The sequence below is a fragment of the Mirounga angustirostris genome, unplaced genomic scaffold, assembly GCF_029215605.1.
Source record: "Mirounga angustirostris isolate CCGP_5_RB_7025 unplaced genomic scaffold, mMirAng1.0.hap1 SCAF_5, whole genome shotgun sequence".
Taxonomy (NCBI): domain Eukaryota; kingdom Metazoa; phylum Chordata; class Mammalia; order Carnivora; family Phocidae; genus Mirounga; species Mirounga angustirostris.
The window spans coordinates 36598771-36623055 of record NW_026991713.1 but is presented as its reverse complement, the minus strand read 5'-3'; the positions used below and the strand labels follow the sequence as shown (position 1 = coordinate 36623055).

The window sequence follows — 24285 nt, the reverse complement described above, 5'->3', positions numbered from 1 at the left end:
GTAATCAAGAGTATATGCACTGTGCAGGCAGGCCAGGTGATCTCCCCAAATTATCATTTAGATAAGTCACTGCCTTGCTGGGCAAAAAAATTAAGAATAGCAAGGAGACCATGAGTGTTAAGGTGGGTTCCACCTCCACAGGAAAGAAAACATCAGCAATGGATAGGAAGTGTTAGCCCCCATCCATAACATACATGGAACTATTTTTAAGAATTTTAAATAAACTTTTAAATATATCCCAGGCTTTCTTCATCTTTTCCTCATGCTGTCTTCACTTCACAACCTTAAAGGATTTTCCTACATGCCATCTCATCCATGAAACTATCCTTAATGTCTTTAACCACATGAAATTTCTCAGAAAACTGAGGACCTTGCTCCAGTGCTTCCCGAAATGTGTCCTGAGGACCACCCACAACAGAATCACAAGTTGTTTGTTTAAATGTGTTACTGAACCCATTGATGCTATCCAAAACTTGGAAGTAGGACCCTTGAATGTACCTTGTAAGAAGTTCTGTGTATGATTCCCTAGCGCAGTGAAGTCTTTTTTTTTTTTTTTTGTACCTGATCCTAACAGATTACTTTTGTACTGTGATGTTATTATTTGGCATTTATTGTTCTGTTAAGTTGCTTGGAGGAAGGAATTCTTTTCTAAGACTAATTCCTTAACATGGACCTTGCACCCAGCTGCTCAACATTTTTAAAATGAACTCAACTAATTTTTACTCATCTCTCAAAAGGACTAGATCTCTCTCTTCCCTTGTTCCATCCTATCCTGAGTGTCTCCCTTGTCTTATCCTGATAAAGTGTCTAGAAGTAAAACACATGCTATACAGCAATTAATTGAAAATTTTTACTGTTTCACAATGTATTCTCATTACTGATGTAGCCACATTTAGGCTTTTAGAGTTGGCTCGTGGCTCGTCTTAAAGGTAATATAATGTATTGCAAATTCCTAAGCCATGTTTTTCTACGTAACAAAGAATTCCTCTTCTTTACCAAGTTGTTTCCTCAGCATCTCCTATTGCACTTTTAAATGCAAAGTGATCAGTAGAGTGCCAAGGCTCCCTAAAACCTTAATGCAGTAGCAGGCTGCATCTGCTACTATTTATATAACTTTATTATACAATGTTTTACAAATATTTTCACATGGTCCTTTTGTTTCTAATGATGATAAGCAAGCCCTTCTCATTTTGTAGTGATTGCAAGGAGGCAGGAGAAGCAGTATCCCTGTCTTCTCCCTCGGCTCACAAAGGTACCAAGGGAGACAACACTGCTGATGTTCAGTGACAATATTCTTCCATAATAGGGTCCCACAGAATCTGGAAAGCTTAATTCTTGCTGTGACACTGCTCAGTTTCCAACATCATTCAAGATTTGACAACAACAAGCTTTGTGTTTCCACTTAGGAGAACGTTTGTAAATACCAGATGGAATTCTTACACCAAACTCTACTTTATAAAAGACCATGTGGTAATTCGGTGGGGGTAGAAGGTAGATTCAGCACCTCTGTAGCCTGCTCTCAGGTTTCTGAATTTAAAACCGTAACAGCTGATTACTAAATGTAAACATTTCATTGAAATGATTCATTGAAAGTTGTGCTCCGTTATTTTCAAAACATTTTATTTCATCTGATTTTCATATGGTACAAAAATATTACATGCTTAAACATGTTCAAATAGAAAAGTTCTTTCAGTTCTTTGGGCCACCTTCCTTGAAAGGCAAATAAATAAGAAACAAATCATATTATGTAGAGCATACACATAAAATTTTCTTTCACAAGAATAAAAATATTTGGACATTTTATACTTAGTACAGCTTTGCAATCTACTTTATGTTAACAAATTTAGTTAATTGTTAGGAGGTACAGTACATACACAAAAGAACTCAGTAGAGGGCAGATAGAATTAAGAAGATGTCTGATTTAATTTTTTTCTTGTATTTTTTTAAGAAGATACTCCATTTGTAAATTCAAGTTTGGTTGGCCCTTTTTAGTCTTTTTGCTCAATATTTTGAATGCTTCCATTTTCTTCTTTTTATAGAGCCTTTGAGCTTCTTCTCTCTCTTGTTTTCTCTTCTCAAACTCCTAAAATTATTAACATATATAAATTCCATTAGTAACAAACAACAGACATATTTCAGTAATTGTGTTGAAATAAGCTATCACCATGGGAATGCTTTAGGCTTGTCTTGTATTTTGCAAAATGGGAGGGTTACCTGTCACCAAAGTAGTGTACCCTCTTTGCCTTTACACTATAATGCATGCTATAACATAGAATAATGTAAACTTATTACAAATTTTTAATTCTTTGGATACAACTAAAATTAGAGCAGAGAGGAAAGAAGGCATATTTATGTAAGATTTCATCATTTAATTAGATCTGCTAGAGTTAGAAGAGACTTTAGAGATTATCTATTCTATATAATACAAAAATCTTTTCACTTCCAGAATATCTGGTATTCTTTTTGAAAGATTTAATTCAGGAAACATTTACTGACTATACACTAGGCAAAACACTGCTAGGCATTATGATTTTGATTAAGACTTATCATGCTCATTTGATTTGCTAAGATAAATACATTTGAGCATAAGAAAAATAATTCAAATTTATATGTAAACCTGAAAAGCACTATTTGAAATGCAGAACATTTAATAAATTAAATATAAAAGTTAGATGAAAGTTCTTAAATAATGCACTATGTACAGTTTCGTAATTTCCCTGATAACAGAGCCCCCAAATGACACAGTTTGTATTTGCATGGTACCACAATTATCAAAGTGCTTTCCTATCAGAGCATATTCCAATCTTGTAAAACTTTCATGACAGGCTATTATATTCATCTTACAGATGAGGAGCCGATTCTCAGTGATAATGAAAGTGATTTGCCCCAAATACCCAGTAGAGCCAAGTCTCATATCTAGATCTTGTGAATTCAAAGTCTGACTAGCACTCAAACTTATGATTTCCTATGGCATAGTACTTCATATATTTTAGTAAGCACAAAAGATCTGGAACTTATTTGTGAATTTAGGCATATACAGTCTAATTTACCTCTATGGAGTTTCTCTAAACAAAGTAAAAAAAAAAATGACAGTCTTACCATCTATTATGGGTGCTTCTTTGATTTCTCGTGAATTGGGTATTAGCTTTTATACTGACATTCGATATCTATAAATTCTAAGAAACTGTCAATTTTCATGACTACAAATCCCTAGTATTTATAAAGAAAATTTTAAAAGGATACTAAATGTTTTATAGTATAACAGTCCTTACCTTATCTGGTATACTATTTACAAAGGTGGCAGATATCAGATGGTTGGTTAGAAAAGAGTATAATGTAACAAGCTATGAAACAAATGTCCATTACTTACACAGAGAAATGTTTCTGCTTCACCCTTGTCTACCAGTTTAAGAATAATCATGAGAATTTTAGATGTTAAACTTCCAGATTTCTTATACAAATTCTAAAGCTAAGACATAAAATAATGTCAGTGCCATCTTTATTATTTTTTTTTTTAAAGATTTTTTATTTATTTATTTGAGACAGAGAGAATGAGAGACAGAGAGCATGAGAGGGAGGAGGGTCAGAGGGAGAAGCAGACTCCCCGCCGAGCAGGGAGCCCGATGCGGGACTCGATCCCGGGACTCCAGGATCATGGCCTGAGCTGAAGGCAGTCGCTTAACCATCTGAGCCACCCAGGCGCCCCATCAGTGCCATCTTTAAAGTAGTTTTTGATTGATGTGCTATCCTTTTTAAAGTGATAGATTACTATATCTTCAATACAAAAAATAAAAACCACAGAGTAAAGAGAATTTTGTTGAAGCTGTGGATAATTTTATTGTACTCATTTGAAAAAGACTTTTAATTTTGGGTTTCTGAATAATAAAAAGTGGTAATTTTTTGCTAAGTTAATCTAGGCAGCTTTTTAATAGGCAAGATCAACTCTTTAGAGAAAAATATTTTATTCTAATGCCTCGCTCTGATTTTTACTTACTTCAACGTAAAATTATGATAATCATCTATACTTTACTTACATTAGTAGGTCTCAAATTTTATTATACTAAGAATTTCTTGAGGCACTTGTTCAAAGTGCAACTTCTCAGACCATACCCTTGAAAAATGTTGTCCCACGCGCTCATAACCTATGAGCAGTGACTTTAAAATCCTATTCTTGACCAACTAGTATCTCTTCTCAAAGATAATATAAACGATCAAGGAATTTGTTGAAATTCTACAGTTCTGCTCAAACTACTCATTTATTCAGCAAATATTTACAAAGAACATACTATATGCACATACTAAGAAACAACAGCTTTATATACATCTACATTTAGAATACATTTTTAAAAAAGGATCTAAGTATTTTAAAAGATCTTACTTGTTTCTTAGCAGCACGCTCAGCCTGTATTTGTTCATATTCTTCCTGTGCTTTTTGATTTGATGTTTTCTTTTTATTTTTCTTTGAAATAGTAATGGAGCTTTTTAAGATAAAGATATGTAAGTCAAAGGATTAAAAGTGACAGAACCAAAATTATGACTCAATTATGTCAAATACAGTACTTGCATAGGAAAATCTCACTGATGCAAATTAATAGAGCAGGGAAGAGAGGCTGGCAGAAAGAGAGCAAAACCGTATTAGTAAAATATCCAAATAACATGCTAGAGTTACAGCTTTCAAGACATAATTAAAAAGTGGTAAATGGAGACTCTTGGAGAAATATTTCAACCAGAGACAATACAGAAAGCTGTGAAAAATCCTAAATGTTAACAAACAGGAAACTAGCACAATGGCAGAAATGACTGAAAAAGGCATTAAATTGAAGGATGTGACAGAAGTTATGGATGACATGAACTTTAATCCCAAAGTGCTTCGATCGTCTCTGAATTCATCTACTCAGTCATGAATGACCACACCTTGAAGGTAGTCCCCATTTAAAGCTGTTCTATCTTGGAAGTACTTCTCGCTCTCTGGTGTCCCCAGACACTTAGGCTCAGATTCCATCCATTTCCTCAAGCTATCTGATTCAGTAATTAATCTTCTTTCTCCCAGTCTCAATTTTTCACTACGTCAGCTCACAACCACAATAAAACAGGTTTCAGCAGCTGCATTCTTAACGAATGCATAAATTACTCATCACCAGATTCTATGTACTCTTCTATCAGTCTTTTCTTTGTTCTTTCGTAAGTACCTAGAAAGAATAGTGAATAGACTACAATAGTCCCTTCACACTCACTCCTTTTTTTTCCTTCACATTCACTCCTTAACTCTTTGCAATCTGGTGTTTGCTCTCTCCAATGAAACAGTCCATGCCAAGACAGTGATGACCTCACCAAATATGAAGATTGAGTCAATGGGCCCTATTCAGTCTCATTTAGCTGACCATTCACTACTTTTGAAAATTTCACTCCCTTAGTTCTAGTAACATTCTTCTCTCCTGATCGCTTTTTCCTTCCTTGCTCCAGGCATTTCCCCAAGTGTTTCTCTTCTTGGTCTCCATTCTTTAGACAGTAATATCCATGACCATGGCTTCAGACTCCACGTGGACGCAAGGTCAAAATCTTAGTAAGGGTTATCTATTAAAATCTTTCCAAAATCACCAATGATTACCTAGACCATAAATCCAAAGACTTGGTCTTAGTGCTGTTTTTCTTGCACTCTACAGTATTTGATAGATGACCAATCCCTACTTTGCACAACTTTCTTCGGCTGACTTAACGGTCTCTGTATTCCCCTTTCTCCAATTACGACAGTTCTACTTAACTTTTTCAATAATTTTTTTCTGCTTTGACCTCAAAATAAGTAATCTTTAAGAATATGATTGTTACTTTCATATCATGTCTCATGGTTTAACCCTCTTCACCTCAATTATTACCAGGAATGACTGAAATCTACATTTCTAGATTTGCCAGAGCTTTACATCCATTATTAAATAATATGATGCACAAGCCTACTAAAAAAATTGAATTTTTAATATCTCTGTCTCTATCTCCATTACACTTTTTCCTAGGGTCTTATTTCCTGTTACTTTTACCACAAATAGTTAACAACTTTAAAGCACAGTATTTTAGTGAACTAAAAAGTTACAGTACCAAGTAACAAGTGGATTTTCTGCTGGTTTAGGTTTCAACAGTTTTTTAACTTGAGATATGTGTGCAGAAAGCTTTGTAAGTTAGCTATTATAGAACCGAAGTGTTATACAGTTGTGCCATTTGTTTTTTAATTGGGACCAAGTCTATGTCCTCCGGAAAAAAAAATCCAGAATAGTATTAACGGCAGCAGTTAACATTCATGAAGCACTTCCTATGTGCCATTCGCCTTTTTAAGTACCTTATATAAATGAACTCACTTCCCAACATCATGAGATGGGTCAGCGATACCAGGGGGTCTATGTGAATAATCCATTCTAGAATTATACAACATGGCAGCTCTGAATTACATACTTATTACTGTCTCCATTTCAAAGAAGAGAAGAGGACACCAGGCACCAATATGTGTCCAGCTCCAGTCTGATATTAACCACTACACTATAATACCTCTCAAAAGTTAGTTTTTTTTTTTTAAACATGTGTTAATAACAGGAGTTAACCATGGTCCAAAAAAATTAAATATACTCAAGAGGCTGAAATCCAAAACCCACATCTTTTCATTCCAATTTCATTACTTCTTCCATTAACCTAAACTAGCCTAATGCAGTCATTTAAGCTAAAAGAAAGCTTCCTTGAAAATATTTTCACATAATCCACTGTGATTTCTATAATGCCTTAAATAAAAAAAATTCTAATTCCATAAACTGTGCTATAATCTCTTTCATAAAACACTACTTATATCTACAACAAAGGATCTGAGGGGTGCCTGGGTGGCTTAGTCAGTTAAGCATCTGACTCTTGGTTTCAACTCAGGTCATGGTCTCATGGTCTTGAGACAGAGCCCCATGTTGGGCTCTGCACTCAGCAGGGAGTCAGCTTGAGATTCTCTCTCCCTCTGCCCCTCCCCCCTTTCGCTCTCACTCTCTAAAATAAATAAATAAATCTTAAGAAAATTTTTTTAAAAAATAAAGGATTTGAAAGGAAGATAATACATACTTTATTCTTATGCTACATTGTTCTGATGACTGAGGCTGCTGAAAACTACAATGCTCTTCTGACAAAGCTTGGTCGATGTCACACTGTTCCTTTGGCAAAGGTTGATCAGCTTGTTCTTCTGACAAAGGCTGTTCAACTTTTCTAAGTTGCTTCCTGAGTCTTTTCTCTTCAGCTAAATAAAGATGTTTCAGATGCTCAGGGTATCGATCTGTGAACTGGGATTCCTGTGAGGTTCGGGCCTTCTTTTCCTTCCATAGCAATTTCCTGTAATTTTGCTGAATCTTCAGTTTTCTTCGGAATGCAAAGCCTTGCCCTATTGAACAATATCAGTCATAAATTACTTCCTCAGAAAATAAATTGCATGAAAAATGTAGCTGTTAATTTAAAATGGAAAACTTTTTACATCATCACATTCACAAGCTAGAATTACACTAATTTGCTTTAAAATGTCATTTCAAGAAAACAAGTTTAAGGGAATGGAATGAATTATATGTTGGTCCTTTGCAAAAAGACCTGGCTAAAATCAGTCATGCACGCTCAGTGATAATCCCAAAGAAGAGACAATGACTAGTTACACAACTCCAATTTGATTTTGTACCCCAAATCAAAACAAATTCTTTAATACATCTAAAACAATTAATCTAGGTCTTCAATACTTAAAAAAAACCCTCACATCAATTATTTTACCTTAGGGAAACACTCTACGACTAAACTAATTCCTACAAGAGTGATGGTGTATGATTTTCTGTACAGCTAGCAGTTATGAGAAAGTTGAACTTATTTAAGACTTAAACATTCCACAGGCGCCTGGGTGGCTCAGTCGTTAAGCGTCTGCCTTCGGCTCAGGTCATGATCCCAGCGTCCTGGGATCGAGCCCCGCATCGGGCTCCGTCCTGGGGGGAAGCCTGCTTCTCCCTCTCCCACTCCCGCTGCTTGTGTTCCTGCTCTCGCTATCTCTGTCTCTGTCAAATAAATAAATAAAATCTTAAAAAAAAAAAAAAGACTTAAACATTCAAATGGAATTTGAGGAAACTTGCTGACAGCAAGACAAATAAAAACACAAACTAAAGCGAAGCAAAGAAAGATCAGTAAGAAAAGACTGGAAAACTTTGGACCCACAAATGCTCTACTTACGGTTTCACCGGAAAACTGTAGAGAAAAACAATTCTGATTAAGAATGGGTTAAGTCGGAGGAGACACTTAAAGAATTACAGTTAGCAACACTGACTCATCTTCCCATTCACAGTTCTGGGAGCCCCACGGCTTCAGCGGGTATAAGAATGGCTTTCTCTGCCCTAAGGCGGGCCGGGTCTGGTTCCTAAATCCTTCTTCCCTGCTCCGGCGGGTAGCGGATCCTAAGATTTCGCAGGCCTTAAGATCTGTAAAAGGCTGTCTTCTTACATACCCTCGCGAACGCTCCCCGCGAAGGCCTGCGGATGATTAGATCGCCAAGTCCTCTGCTTCACGTTCTTATTCTTGAATCCGACCGAAGAAACTCCTTGGCTACGCATCTCAAAATCCCCTGCCGACCACTCCGCTACCTGCCTTACCGGCGCCATGGCACACCAACCAAGTCGCCAGAAAAACGCAACGGACGCTGTTAAAATACGTCATGAGACAAAAGCAATCAATCACCCAACTAGAGTCCAGATCGGAGTTCTATTCATCCGGTCTGTTATTTGCGACCGAGTCCTCGCCTTGCGGCTACGTTTGCGCCACCTACAGCCCGGGAGGGTGAGCGTCATGGCGGCTTCTTTCCCGCTCCCAGTGACCCAGGACCTGTTCACGTTGCGTGCCACGTTGCAGGAGCTACTGCAGTTCCTGAGGAAAGCCCTGTGCATTTCCAACGCACATACGGTGGACTTCTACACGGAGTCCGTGTGGGCGGAACTGGTCGACTTGCCCCCGGAGACCGTGCTGAGGGTACTGAGGAAGTCAGTGGCAGAGGCGGAGGCGCGGCCCCCGGAGGCGCGCCTCCTGGTGGAAGCTGAGAGGCGATCAGGTAAATGGCCGGTGGGCGGGGCGGGCAGGGAGCGGAAAGACCGTCCAGTCTAGCAAAGCGTCTCCCTAGCGTAGGAAGAGCGGAAACAGGTGTGCTGCCTGGCGGGCAGAGGCTGGCTTGGGGGCAGCGGAAGTGGAGTCAGGTTCGTGGCGGGATGGGCCTGGGACGTTCTTCCGGATTCTCTGTCCTTGGGTCCCTGTGTATTTCCCAATGTAAAGAGAACAGGAAATCGCGCAGGGGCGTTTCTTTGAGTAATTGCACAGTTTCTTGACTGGAGGGAAACAAGCAGAACAAGGCGGAAGATAAATCAACACTTAATGAAACACACCAAAATAATTTCAAATATTGATAATGGCCAGGGAAAAATAAAAACAGTTAAACGTGGTAGCGATTGTGTGAGGAGGCTGCTTTAATTTAGGTGGGCAGAAGCATGAGAAGGCGCCAGCCTGCCGTGAGCCACAGGAAAGGAATTCAGGCTCCGGGAACCGCAGAGGCACGAAGAGCGGGGCTGGTTGAGGTTCAGGAGGAAAGTATGCGTGGTTAGAGCCAGGCCCTGGGAGATGGCAGGCGTGATCAGTGTGATGGGAAGCATTTGGAAGGGCTTAATCTCACATTTGAAAAAATAATTTTAATAGTTATTTGAAGAACAGACTGATGGGGCAGCAACGGAGGCCGGTTAGAAGGTTTTTCAGTAGTAGAAGAAAGAGATGATTGTATGAGGGATTAGGATGGTAGTAGTGAAGAACTGGAATATGTACTAGTTCACTTGAAACTGTTATAAAGTATCTGCTGTGTGCCATGAATTTTTGTAGGCTCTGGGGTTTCTTGCCCTCGAGAAACTTAAATTCTGCTAAGGTGAGTCCATTTTAGAAGTGGAATGATGAGAGGACTCCATATGGCTCCTGCTTTGCTTCTAGGCATTCCCAGCCTTGCCCTTGGTAGTGAACTTTATTCACTGAGCATTCTCCAAAATGCAAAGTACCACTAGAGTGGTCTCCTGTAACAGGACTTGGTAAATACTGGTTTCTTTAAAGTTACCGTTTCTTGTTGAAAAGTTAGACTATCAGTTTGCTCTCGTAATACCCAGTACTTAGGATAACATGGCAATTTGGAGACTGTGTCTGTCCTGTAAACTGATGTATTTCTAGCGCCTAATAAAATACCTGGCTCCGTGTACATTTGTTGAATGAATGAATGAATGAATGACTCGTGGTAGCTTCCCAAAAAAGAAAGGAAATTACAATTAAATATGAAGCCCAAGACTTTCATATGGGGTTTCACACAATGGAAGAATTAAATTGTTTATATAGCCTAATAATAATATTATTTGATATTATTTACCCTGCAGTGTGCTAAATATTTTCTTGTATATTTTCTTTTTCAACATTTAACATTTTTTTTAAAGATTTTATTTATTCATTTGAGAGAGAATGAGATAGAGAGAGCATGAGAGGGGGGAGGGTCAGAGGGAGAAGCAGACTCCCTGCTGAGCAGGGAGCCTGATGTGGGACTCGATCCCGGGACTCCAGGATCATGACCTGAGCCGAAGGCAGTCGCTTAACCAACTGAGTCACCCAGGCGCCCAACATTTAACATTTTTACATATAGCAGCCTTGCAAGACGGGTTCTGTTTTCCCCTATTTGTGGAATTGCAACTTGAAGTTTGCAATTTGCCAGGGTCACAGCAATGGAGATTCCAACCTGGGTCATCTGAGGTTTTCACCACTGTGATAAAATTTTACTCTGAATTATTTAGGAGTAAATTACAAAGGCCATTTATTACAAAACCAACGTTTTTATGACATGAATACATGCCTTATTCTTTGTTTTGTTTTTATTGTTTCCCCTTTAAAAATGTAAGAATTGTTTTGTTCACTGCTGTATCCATAGTACAACGCTTGGTTAAATGGTTAATAATATTTGGCGAATGAATGAATTATCCTACTTACTCATTCTCTTGGGCTAGGAATAGAATATTACCATCTTTTGGGAAAACCTTACAACCAATTTTTTATTTATCCAACAATGGAAACTAGACTACATTGTTTACTTTTGAAAAGTTTCTGGCCCTGCAAACTTTTATACAAAATATTCAATTGCACAAATGGTCAGCTGCCTGTAGTATTATAAAGAATGAATTTTTATAGCTTGTAAGGAATACTAATTTTTATTCACACTAAGTTTCTCTATCACTATATGAAGTCTGTTGTTTATGTCAGAGAAGAGCAGTTTTTGCTCTTTGACTATATTTGTATCTTATTAAAACTTACATCACATGGTTGCTATGTACAGTATAATTCAGCAGTTAAATTTTTACGCTTTTGTTCAGATGTGGTTCAAATTCCAGTTCTACCACTGGAGCTCTATAACCTTGGGGAAGTTTGTTCATTCATTCAGCAAACATTTACTAAGTGTCTCCTGTGTGCTAGGAGCACTTTCCTAGGAGCTAGGGAAATAGCAGCAAATAAAACAAACAACAACCCCTACCTTCATCTTGCTTGCATTGTAGAGGGAAGAGGCTTTTTTTTTTTCTTTTAATGCCACAGAGAAAAATCAAGTAGAGAAGGGAAGAATAGATAGGGGAAGTGCAGGAAGAAAGTATGCTTGGAATTTTAAATAGGTTGTTCCAGCAAGAATTCATGTAGATAACTAGAAAAGAAACCTAGATAAGGAGAAAAATGAGTCATGAAGCTGTCTGGAGGGGAAGTGTTACAGAGAGACAGCAAGTGCAAAGGCCCTGAGATGGGAGCATGCATGGTGTGTTTAAGGAGGACCAAGGAGATGAATGGATTTCCATCAGGGACTCACCAGAAGTATGGTTTTCTGCTGGTTCTGTATGAGGAGTTACAAATAAACATAATTCCCAGAGCTGCACTGAGTTAATTCACAGTGTGTAAAAGTACACAGGCAGATGTTTGGCCCAATCATTTGGTGTTTTATGAGACCAAGTTGTTTCTGAAGATCCTTGGTGTAGCTATGTTAGTAGATTTCACTTGCCAGGTGATGTTATGGCCTGGTCAGCACCCTGAAAGTTTCTTCACTGTCTGTCTAAAAAGAACTAGAGAAAAAAACTTAGTTCTCTAAAATAAAAAGGAAAGATGTTGAAAATAACTGTATTTTATGGGTGTAAATTACAAATGTTACGGATTGAATTGGGCCCTCCCAAAAGTCATGTGTTAGAATCCTAACCCCCCCCATTGCGACTATATTTGGAGATAGAGCCTTTAAGGAGGCAATTAGGATTAAATGAGGTCAGTAAGGGTGGAGCCCTAATCCAACAGGAAGAGGAAGAGACATCAGGAGGGCCACACAGAAAAAAACTGTATGAGGATACAGTGAGAAGGCAGCCATCTGCAAGCCAAGGAAAGAAGTTTCACCAGGAACTATCTCTGCCATCACCTCTATCCTCCAGAACTGTGAGAAAATAAATTTCAGTTGTTCAAGCCACCCAGTCTGATATTTTGTTACGACACCCAGAGCAGACTAATGCAATGGGCTTTGCAGATGAGACTGCCAGGGCTCAAATCCTGGCTCCACTTCTTGTTAGTTTTGTTAACTTGGACTTCAACTCTTTGTGCTTTGATTCCTTATCTGTAATAGGGATAATTATAGTGCCCATTGATGGGGTACTATGAAAGTAACATTAGTTAATACAATAATGCCTAACAGATAACAGCACTTAACCCATTCATTTATTTGACTCCTGTTAATTGAGCACCTTCTACCTACCAGGCTCTGTTCTAGGCCCTACAATTATGATACTGGATGCAACAAAATTCCTGCCACATAGAGTGTATGTTTAAGTGAGAATAGATATATAGTAAACCATATGTATATATGGTATATGTATATATAAACATAAATAAGTGAGATCAAGTGGCAGTAAATACAATGAGGAAGAGCAAAGCAGGGAAGGGGAAGTGAAGATGATGGGTATATGGTAGAGAGGAATGGTATTTTAGATTGGGTGATCAGGGAAGTCTTCTCTAGCAAGACAAAATTTGAATAGAAACTTGGAGAAAGTGAGGGGAGCCAGTCATGCAACTAAGTGAGGGAGGTGTTTTAGGCCAAGTGAAGGGCAAGCTGAAGTGTGCTGGGTGTGTTGGAAGCACAGGAGAATGGTCCAGGGGAGACTGCTAAGAGATAAGGTTTGAGAGGTGGTCTGCGGCAACTTTATTTATTTATTTTTTAAAAGATTCTATTTATTTATTTGACAGAGAGAGAGACAGCGAGAGAGGGAACACAAGCAGGGGGAGTGGGAGAGGGAGAAGCAGGCTCCCCACTGAGCAGGGAGCCCGACGTGGGGCTCGATCCCAGGACCCTGGGATCATGACCTGAGCTGAAGGCAGATGCTTAACGACTGAGCCACCCAGGTGCCCCAAGGGGAGGGGGGGCAACTTTATATAGGGCTTTGCAGGCCATATGAGGGCTTGACCTTTACTCTGAGCAGATTGTAATGCTCTTCAAGGATTTTGTGGGGAGTGTGATACGTGATTTATGTTTTAAAGGTATGACTCTGGCTTCTGTGTGGAGAAGAGGCTTTCAGAAGGGGAGGGTGGAAGCAGGAAGACAGGATATGAGGCTAATAACATAACTTCACGTAATGGCAACTTGAAGAAGTCAGATAGTTTCTCTAGCAGGTAATAGTGATAAACAGTGGCCAGATTATTAAAAAAGGAAACAACTACTGGAAGGTTCTGGAAGATGACCAAAGGTAGGTGATAAGAATTTACCATAGAAGGTGTCTACTGATTGCGTAAGAACTGAGAGTTAATGGCTTTCTTGCTTTCTCTTGTGCTCCAAGCCCTGCTAGATCTGCAGTGGAAAGCTGCATCCTTACCAGATCATGGTAGTAATACAAAGTTCAGAGATAGAGCAGATGGAAATTTAAGGTGTATATTCTGGAAGCAGGACAGCCACAGAAAGGGCTGAGATCTAAAATGTAAGCTCTGCCCTGGATGACTTCTAAGTTTAGAGGTCCCATGCATGGCCAAATGCAGAGTCCAGCATTATTGCTGGCAAAACTAGGGGGATAGTGAACCTTTGAGAGAGAGCTTCTGGCGAGATTCACAATTTTACTGCACCTTTGACAGAGCATGTTTCCCAGAGTGTACACAGCGTGGGTGGCAAAAATCAGGAGCCTGAGTGAATTCATGTATTTAAGGAAGGAATTCAAGGCTTGTAGAGCAAGTGGAAATTTGGGCTGGGGAATCCTGGAAACAAAGGTAACCACAGAGAGGTCACCCTCTGTGACCTGCAATCTGACTATAAAATCTATCCAAATCCTTGTCTGACTGCTGAACTGCACAGGTTCAGGGATCCCCTCTGGGGGCAGGCTAGTAAATTGGTAATTGAGCAGAGACATCAGTGCTTCACACTGATGGGAGATAGATTTCACAGTTTGAGTCCAGACGGATTAATTTCAACTACAACAAAATCCTTAGAAAACAAAATGGATTCACTACAACAAATTACCTGCAATTCTGCTTTTTAACCCAAAACTACTAGATGTGCAGAGAAACAAAGTGTGATTCATACTTAGGATAAACTGATTCCAAGTGAACCCTGATGTTGGATTTAAGTAGCTATGTTCACAGAATTGAAGAATAATGTGACCCAGGGGAAAAAAAATGAGTTTCTAGGAGCTCATTAACCCCAGCACCAACTAGCCACCAGTGTGAGATATCATGGAGGCAAAGCCACCAGCCTCAGTCAAGCCTTCAGCAACTGCAGCAGCCCAGCCAACATCTTGACTTGTTTTTGTCCATGCTCAGACATGATAATGGAGCAGTCATGGCCACAGACCTTGGCTGATATTGGTGTGCTGTGACATTTTTCATATTCAGTAGGGAAGACTGTGACCTGTATGTCAGTGCCAAGGCAGTTATGAGCTGACATCTATCTGTCACAGCTGATTTTTTTTTTGCCTTTTCAGAAATAAAATTTTACCTGTTTTGCAGAGCTGTAGTCAAGATTAAAGATGATGTACTATCGCACCCAATGTAGATCTGGGAATATGGCATGGGCACAGTAAATTGTGGCTGTAAATGACGATGATGATCATAGTGATGATACTTACAGTGGTGATGGTGTCTTTCCTTGAAAGACATAAATTGTCAGGAACTTCTGGAAATGTATATGCCCCCTGTAACAACGTCTGTTCTCTGCCATATTAACAGATGTCACACTGTTGTCATTGTCAACTGGCTTGTCTGTAGTTGCAACTACATCATTAGCCGTATACACCAAAGTGCAGTGTTTGCTTTTTTCATTGTTGTATTCTTAGCACCTTGAACAGATTCTGGCATAGAGATGAGGAAAATAAATGATTCTTAAAGAATGAATGAAGTGATATCACTGATATGTGGAATTTAAGAAATAAACAGAAGATCATAGGGGAAGAGGGGAAAAAATAAAACAAGATGAAACCAGAGAGGGAGACAAACCATGAGAGACTCTTAATCATAGGAAACAAACTGAGGTTTGCTGGAGGGGAGGAGGTGGGAGATGGGGTAACTGGGTGATGGACATTAAGGAGGGCATGTGTTGTAATGAGTACCAGATATTAAATGACTGATGAATCTCAGGCCTGTACCTCTGAAACCAATAATGTATTATATGTTAATTAACTGAATTTAAATAAAAAAATGTTCAAAAAAACCCAGTGAATGAAGTGAAGCATAGAACTATAATGAGTGTTACTGAAGGTACCCCTTCAAATGTGATACTGAACTAGACAGCTATTACTTCTGGTGTGATCTCTGTCTATACTATGTTTATTATTGTTGTTTATATATGATTTGTTCCAAGTATTTTAATTTGAGGAGATAGAAATCAGTAATTATTTTTTTCCCTATGTGAAAAGGTCATACTTCTTTTAGTACGTTGCAAATTATAACAAGATACCCTGAGAATTTGAAGGTAAAATCAAGACAGGCATCATTTCAGGTTAAAATTTCTGAAAGTCGTTATGTAAGTAGGTGAGATTAACCATCTGCAGGAAAAAACCACCAGAGATGGCTTCTAAATGCTTTGCTGGTAGGACAAAGGGGTTTCCTGTATCTCATCTCAGAGGTAAGATTTTGTTATACCCCCTTCAAGGGAACAAGGCTGTGTCTTTAGGAAGTAATAACTAGGTATATAAATCTGTAACATTCTCAAATGAATCATCCCTTGATCTTCAGAAATTTATTGGTCTTCATAAAGTCTACAAAATTCTTCTAAAAAACAGAGAAAAATGATAGTCTGAGTTTGGGTAGCCAAAATGTTTTATGAAGTAGAAGTAGATCTAGAATACAGAGACAACCAGTTATCCAGCTTGATTAAAATTTTAAGAATATCTGTCTTTATTCTAATTGTAATTTTAAAATTAGGAGACTGTCCTAGCAAGTGAATGATATGGGTTATTATTATAAATATATTTCTCAATGTATATTAATAAATTTGTATTTCAATTTTTTGTAACTTTGTTTAGAATCTGTTGTGGAAAACCTCTTCGGCTCTCAGGAAATCCAGTTTCTATACCTGCAAGCCATCCTTGGTGACTGCCAAAGCCCAGGGCTGCTCTAAGACCCAGCCTGAGCCTCCAGGGCCTCTCTTGACTCCCTTCTTCCAGCTTCTTGAGGCCATATGCTACTTCTCCTGTTTCTTATTATTGTCACTCAAATGACCCTTACCAGGATTGGATGCTGAGTAAATGTTTAGAATTGGTTCCTTTTGGTGAGCATCTGTATAATTAATTTACTATCATTTTAATTGAACAACGCAGAAAGTGTATGCCTATGATAGGTTATTATTTTGTTGAGCTTTCTCTTAAATTATTTTTATTGCATCTTAATAGATTACATTGCTTCTTGGCCATCCTAAGTAGTTTTTGTTGTTGGTGGTGATGGTGGTGATTGTGGTGTATTGACATTGTGCTAACGTTTAATTCAAAACACATGAAGCCAGAAAATGTGTTTGAAATATAGAATGAAAACAACAGAGAAATAATTAGTGTCATCTGTTTTACTCTGTTGTATTCAACTTTATTCATTCACTCTCCTAATGTATTTTCCTGAACTCTATTTTCCCTTTTTCAGTTTTTCTGGATCTTTTTAGGAGACTTCAAGTGTGGAAATGATAAGACACCATAAGATAGTGGCAAGTGTCAGCTCTGTTCCTGGGTTGCTACTGTAATTGTAAGTAAGGGAGAGTAACAAAGCAAGCAAGTCTGGGAACCCAGAATAATTTGTTATCATATTTTGTTTATTTGATATATAGAAAGTACTTTCAGATTGTTCCTTTTAGATGATATCATTTAGAACTTGAATTTATATTCCAGTTTTCAGTGTATCCTCCCCAAGTTTTGATTCCCCACTCCTATATCTTTCCATTATTATGATGCTCAGTAAAACAAAGTTCATGAAGATTCCTCTCATCTGTGGCATTTTTTCCCCTCATTCTACTTAAATTATGCTTATCTTTAGCCAGTCAGAATAAACTTGAGTTCCTTCTATGTGTTTAGATATTCATTTTATGTTGTTGTTTATTTAAATTTTGTCATTACCCTTTCACCGGAAGCTTGCAATTATGGTAACCTATCTTTATGGCTTATCATGATTTAGACTCTTTTCCTGGTTTACAAAAACACCCTGCTTGCCTGCATGGCTTCATAACTGCTAGGGTCTGCATTCGTTTTTGTTTTTTGACCTCATCACCTCAGTGGTTAAAGAGCCTCTCTATAAATGGCATTAATAGTCTTCCTGTTATTTGAGCTCATAATCTGTCAACTCTTCTCCCTCAGTTTCTCTTGCATCTGCTGCTTCCCATTCCCATAGCAAATAGTTCAGTTCCCTCCTTTTTAAATCTTGCAGCAGAATTTTAGCAATAACTTTGAGCTGTTATTCTTGCCTTCAGACTCTTTATTTCAGTTGCTTCTCCATTCAGACTGCTCTCCGGTTATCTTCCAGAATCATATTTCTGGTCCCATCATTCCTCTGCTCAAAAGCCATCCATAGGTCTGCATTTCCTGTAAAATAAAGTCCTTCACCTTTTGGCCTTATCCACTATCTCCTCTCCAGCTGGAGCCTCGGCTGTTAATGTAAGCAAATAGGAGGCAGCATAGAAAAAATATGGGTTTTGTGGTCATTACATTTAATTTTGAATCCTGGCTCCGATACTTTACTGCTGTATTATCTTGTGCAAGTTGTTCAGCTTTGGAGCCTTAGTTTTCTTATTTGAGAAATGGGAATCATAGCCCTGTAAGGGCTATGTAAAAGTAAATGAGATGGATGTTAAAACCTACCATGTGAGTAGGCATTTAATAAATATTAGTAATACTCTCTATATTCTACTCCCCTCAGATAGGGGCAGACTGGGCCCAGAGTCAGAAGACCTGGATAATCCATCACTGAATCTGATTAGCTGTGTATCTTGCACAGACATTTAACTGTCGGCCTTAGTTTCCTCATCTAAGAAGTAACCGCCTAGGGTGTTCCCCAGTGACTGAGGTGGAAAATAGCTGCCCCCAGTCTCATGTGGCTTGTCGACATGTCTTACATGACTGATAAATGTTAAATGTTTTTTTTTTTCCAGCCAAGATTTCAAAATTGACAGATTTAACATATGCATATGCATACACATACACACACACACACATATATCTGGAATTGTAGCTTCTCTTGGAATAAAAATCAGAAGATCTGGCTGTTTTGTTGCATATCTCTGTGTGGCACATAGCTCCTTTTATAACCTCAAGGGTATCCTCATCCCCTAGCTATCATCACCATCTGAATTTCCCTGACCCTCCAAAGTACTAGAGATTATGGCTCTTGGTTTGTGGCCTCCAGTCAGTTTCCTTGTATCCCCTGAAAATGAATTCAGGAGTTTGTTTCACATTCTTGAAGAAGACCAGCAACCAAAAATAGTATGGATCACTTGGCTAAAAGTTATCTCGGGTTGCTTTTCCTGTTGTCAAGTCCTATGGAATGTAATGATTTAAAATTTTTATCTCCAGACCTTGTTAGTCCCTGGTGTTAAACCCATGATCGTGTTAAGGGCCTGGGTCAACCTGAATCTTGAGATGAAAAAGCATATGACCAGTCATAACTGGGTCAGCCAAGTTAATAGATTTTTGAACTGCCCACATGATCTGACTCCAGATCAACCTTAATTATGAAAATGGCTGAAATAATTTGATGTCAGTTCTCACTTTTAAGGTATATCTTCAACCAAAGTTGAAGGGATGGAGTAGAAGGCAGTCGTATAGTATTAACAGCACTTCTGCTGTTCTCTGCCCAAATACCTTATACTTTTGCTGCCTTATTCCCTTAACATGCCTTGTATTTTCCCCTTCCCTCATTTTGTTCATGCAATCCTCTTTGCCCCAAATATTTTGTAACTGTCCACTTATTTTTCATCTTCTCTCAAAGCTCAGATCAAGTTATACTAAATTAATAACAAAACTAGTTATTTGTATATTATTTTATTTCTACCTTTATTAGAGCACTTAGCACATTGAGTTAGAATGATTTGCTTCTTTTGACATTCCTGGTATGTGAGTTCTGGTCTCTAGCATATGGTGAGCACCACATAGTAGGTTCTCATTGTATGTTTGTTAAATTTAATATAGCTGAGTATAGAGTACATGGGCATTCCAATAGGTAGAGCAGTATAAACAAAAGGGCAAAGATGAAAACTATAAAACATATTTGGAGACAGGAACAGAGAGCAGAACATTCATAAATTTTTAAATAGCTAAAAATAAAGTCAGAAAAACATATTGCAGCCAGTTTTTGGACACTAGTCTGTTAAATTATTTGGAATCATTCTTCCATGGGACACTCTCACTTTTGTGATAGTCTGTAGAGTTGAAGTATGGACCTGGGGCAAGATGATGGCAATGGAAATGCAAAGGAAGTGATAGTTTTAAAAGAATTTGTACAGAGAAAATTGGTAGTTCTTGGTGACTGATATTTATATAGGGTTTAAGGAAATGGAAAAATCAAATATAAGTCCAAGATTTTGATTTTGGAAATGTTTTGAAGAATAACGATGAATGTACCATTGACAAAATTAGGAAAATTGGGAGATGGAGCTCTTTGGGGAAGTAATGCATTTAGTTTCAAATATATTGTATTTAAGGTCTCCCAAATAGAGATAATTAAGATTTAAGATTTCACATTCATTGCTCTTCAGTCATTTACCTACCACCTTACATTTTTAGAATTAGTTTGCATGTTTTATTTGAATAGTATAAATTATCACTTCTCTAGGGTATAAGGAACAGATGTTGATTGAAACAAATTTAACCCTACTGATAGTTGAGAGGTAACAGGAAGAGATAAGCAATCCTTGAGCATTGCTTCTATCATCTCTACAAATTCAGTATTCTTCAAAATTTGCTGTGGTCATTAGAGTTAAGAATAGGTCAATAGTCCCTAAGCCTTACAACTTTTGGGAGCAGGATTATTTTTATATCCTAATTTATTTTTGCAGAGATTACTTAACATTTTCTTAGTATAACACGAGGCTAGGTGTTGTGGTTGAATACAAAAGTGAACTGGGCATAACCTCTGTCTTTAAAAAAATCACATTCGAATAAGAGAGAAAAGACATCAGTAATTGTAGTACAAAACAAAATGGAAAGATGAATGTTTTTCTTTCTAAGCGGAATTCTATTCTAGTTTCTTCCCATTTGATATAGTCTGAGAATTAGAGTATTATACTTCCTAGACTAAGTGATCTATGAAAATCCTATGTTCTAAGCATTGCCCAAGAAAATGCTTTATCTATCTAGATGTTATATAATTATTATATATAATATAATGCATATGTTATTATTTATTTTTTAAATTTTATTTATTTATTTGACAGAGAGAGAGAACGAGGCAGGCAGAGGGAGAGGGAGAAGCAGGCTCCCCGCTGAGCAGAGAGCCTGGTGTGGAGCTTGATCCCAGGACCCTGGGTTCATGACCTGAGTCAAAGGCAGATGCTTAACCAGCTGAGCTACCCAGGTGCCCCAGGAGAAGGGCCACTTTTAATCAGACAAACTTAAAATGTATAAATTATTTCTACTTTTTTTTTTTTTAAGAGAGGGCAAGAGAAGTGGGAGGGGCAGAAGGAGAGGGAGAGAGAGAGAATTTTAAACAGGCTTCATGCCCAGCATGGAGCCCATGTAGGGCTTGATCTTAAAACCCTGATATCATGACCTGAGTGGAAATCAAGAACTGGGCACTTAACCGACTAAGCCACCCTGGTGCCCCAAATTACTTCTACTTCTGTTAGTTCTTTTCAGTCTTCCTTGCCATTACCACCCCACCCTGTTCACTTAGTATGTGCATTTGGCTTAAGTTCACTTATTTTTTTGTCAAAAAATAAAATATGTGGTTCATTCTTCTCCTGGATCAGGTGGTGGTATGTATCACTTGAAATGTCTCTGGGACTGTGCAAACAAGCAACAATTTTGCCTTTTTTATTAGAGATTTAAATTTAGATCGTGCAAATTTATTTAAAACCATTTATTAAATAATGCAATATATGTTAAGAAAAAAAAAAAGAAGAAGAAGAAGGTAGCGGGAGGGGAAGAATGAAGCCGGGGAAATCGGAGGGGTAGACGAACCATGAGAGACGATGGACTCTGAAAAACAAACAGGGTTCTAGAGGGGAGGGGGGTGGGAGGATGGGTTAGCCTGGTGGTGGGTATTGAGGAGGGCACATTCTGCATGGAGCACTGGGTGTTATGCACAACCAATGAATCATGGAACGCTTCATCTAAAACTAATGATGTGTAACGTATGGGGATCAACATAAGAATAAAAAAATAAATATAAAAAAGAAGATTTAAAAAAAATAAATAAAACCATTTATTATTTTTTAATTTTTTAAAGATTTTATTTATTTATTTGACAGAGAGAGACACAGCGAGAGAGGGAACATAAGCAGAGGGAGTGGGAGAGGGAGAAGCAGGCTTCCCGCCAAGTGGGGAGCCTGATGCGGGGCTCGATCCCAGGACCCTGGGATCATGACCTGAGCCGAAGGCAGACGCTTAATGACTAAGCCACCTAGGTGCCCTAAAACCATTTATTATTAATAACATATATTTTGTCAAATGGAACAGACTGACCGATATGTTTTGGTACCTTAAATTATTTATTTGTTTTGCTTAGATGGGCATTATCTAAAAAAGCTAGCCTAGAAACTTTGACCATCAACACTGAGGTTTTGCTTAATAATAAAAATAATGAAGGGGCGCCTGGGTGGCTCAGTCGTTAAGTGTCTGCCTTCAGCACAAGTCATGATCCCAGGGTCCTGGGATCGAGCCCTGCATCGGGCTCCCCGCTTGGCGGGAAGCCTGCTTCTCCCTTTCCCACTCCCCCTGCTTGTGTTCCCTCTCTTGCTGTGTCTCTCTCTGTCAAATAAATAAAAGAAATAAAAAAATAAATCTTTAAAAAAATACTGGAGAGGAAAAGCGTATCTTTTCAAAGTTAGATTAACTTCAAAAATATAAAATTTATGTTAAGAATTAATAGCTCTTGGGGCACCTGGTGTGGCTCAGTCAGGTGTCTTCCTTTGACTTGGGTCATGATCCCAGGGTCCTGGGATTGAGCCCCGCATCGGGGCTCCCTGCTCAGAGGGGAGGCTGCTTCTCCGTCTCCCTCTGCCACTCCCTTGCTTGTGCTCTCTCACTCTTTCTCTGTCAAATAAATAAATAAAATCTTAAAAAAAGAATTAATAGCTCTCTGCTAATAGGAAAGAAAGAATAATCCTAGGTTGTTTTGGTAGTCACTACTTGGTTTTCATGTTTTGAACATTTAAAATGATCTCTGGAAGCCAGAGGAAAAATATTTGGTTGAATTGCATGTTATAATATTAATGTTTGGCAATATACAAGGTGAAAAATTAGTAAAATACAGTGATTCTTAATCTTTCAAGTCACAAATCCTATCCTATTAAAAGGCTGTATTAAATAAATGCTATAGAACCTCTTCCTCAAAAAAAACACAAAATGGTATCCATGTTCATAAATAGACACAAAACTACGTACAGCTTTAGGTGATTCATAGGCTTCTTTAACTCTTAGACCTCAAGGTAAGAATCACTGGTTGGAAATGTTACTAGTACTACAAAGCTCTTTGAATTCTTCTTGATTTAGACGAACACTTGTGCTCATTCTTCGTTTTTTCTTGTAACTTTTTGTTCCTTATTATGAGCTATTTATATATTTGCAAACATTCATTTAATCTTTTTTTTCAGTTTGTATAGTCTGTCTTTATTCCTTTTGTAAGTTTATTTTTTCCCTTTTTTCAGTTTTTATTTAAATTACAGTTAGTTAACATTCAGTGTAATATTATATCAGGTGTACAATATAGTGATTCAACATTTTCATATATCACCTGGTGCTCATCACAAGTGCCTTCCTTAATCCCCATCACCTATCCCCCACCCCCCCAGTAACCATCAGTTTATTCTCTATAGTCTGTTTCTTGGTTTTCCTCTCTCTCTCTCTTTTTTTCCCCTTTGCTCATTTGTTTTATTTCTTAAATTCCACATGCGAATGAAATCATATGGTGTTTGTCTTTCTCTGACTGACTTGTTTTGCTTAGCATGATGCTCCCTAGCTCTATCCATGTTGTGGCAAATGACAAGATTTCGTTCTTTTTGATGGCTGAATAATATTCTATTGCATTTATACACCACATCTTCTTTGTCTGTTTGTTGGTCAGTGGACACTTGGGCTGTTTCCATAATTTAGCTATTGTGGATAGTATCAAGTGCTGAAAACAGTCCCTCCTTTTGTTAGGGGAAGCTGCATTTCAGATGCAGCTATAGATTATCAGACCCTTATCTCTAGGCAACACCCATGACAGTTACTGAATCTCAGTTCTTCCCTCTTAATTATTGAAACCAAAATGGCAATTTTAAAGTTTAGGTTGGCATTTTATTTCTTTATACTGTTTGTAGCCACCTTGAATAATGACCCCTAAAGAATAAAATTAGATTTTATTAATTATATGCACCATTACAAAAATTAAGTAAAGAATAAGATCTGCCGAAAGTGTGGTAGGAACTAGATAGACAAAAGTGTATATTTAATGCAAATTCCTTTTGCATGTTCCTTCTACTGGGCAAATGATTATAACTAAATTCAGCTAAGAGTAGAATAGACACATCTATTTTGTATTAATGTTGGAAATGTAAGTAATAGAGTTTAGCTAACA

The 24285-nt window shown here is 38.0% G+C and overlaps 2 protein-coding genes across 6 annotated transcripts in view; one reads left to right on the top strand and one right to left on the bottom strand.

The window, feature by feature from the left end:
* Nucleotides 1-1603: 1603 nt before the first annotated feature.
* Nucleotides 1604-8642, bottom strand: CCDC59 (coiled-coil domain containing 59). Its single transcript, XM_045872895.3, has 4 exons — nt 8489-8642; nt 7084-7396; nt 4379-4478; nt 1604-2083 (listed from the first exon to the last, which is right to left on the bottom strand). The coding sequence occupies exons 1-4, from the start codon at nt 8640-8642 to the stop codon at nt 1922-1924; spliced, it is 729 nt and encodes a 242-aa protein (XP_045728851.1). The 3' UTR covers nt 1604-1921.
* Nucleotides 8641-24285, top strand: part of METTL25 (methyltransferase like 25) — a 158646-nt gene continuing 143001 nt past the window's right edge. For all 5 annotated transcript variants that reach the window (XM_064590833.1, XM_064590836.1, XM_064590835.1 and 2 more), the window contains exon 1: nt 8641-9085. In XM_064590833.1, the coding sequence (XP_064446903.1) occupies nt 8641-9085 (445 nt within the window). The remainder of the gene's footprint in view (nt 9086-24285) is intronic.

Excerpts from the sequence above, each read along its gene's own strand:
- CCDC59 (XM_045872895.3), bottom strand. The coding sequence starts at position 8,642 with ATGGCGCCGGTAAGGCAGGTAGCGGAGTGGTCGGCAGGGGATTTTGAG. Across the intron at positions 4,479-7,083 it reads CAATGTAGCATAAGAATAAA|CTCCATTACTATTTCAAAGA; the intron begins GTATGTATTATC and ends TATCTTAAAAAG. Across the intron at positions 2,084-4,378 it reads AGCGTGCTGCTAAGAAACAA|GAGTTTGAGAAGAGAAAACA; the intron begins GTAAGATCTTTT and ends TAATAATTTTAG.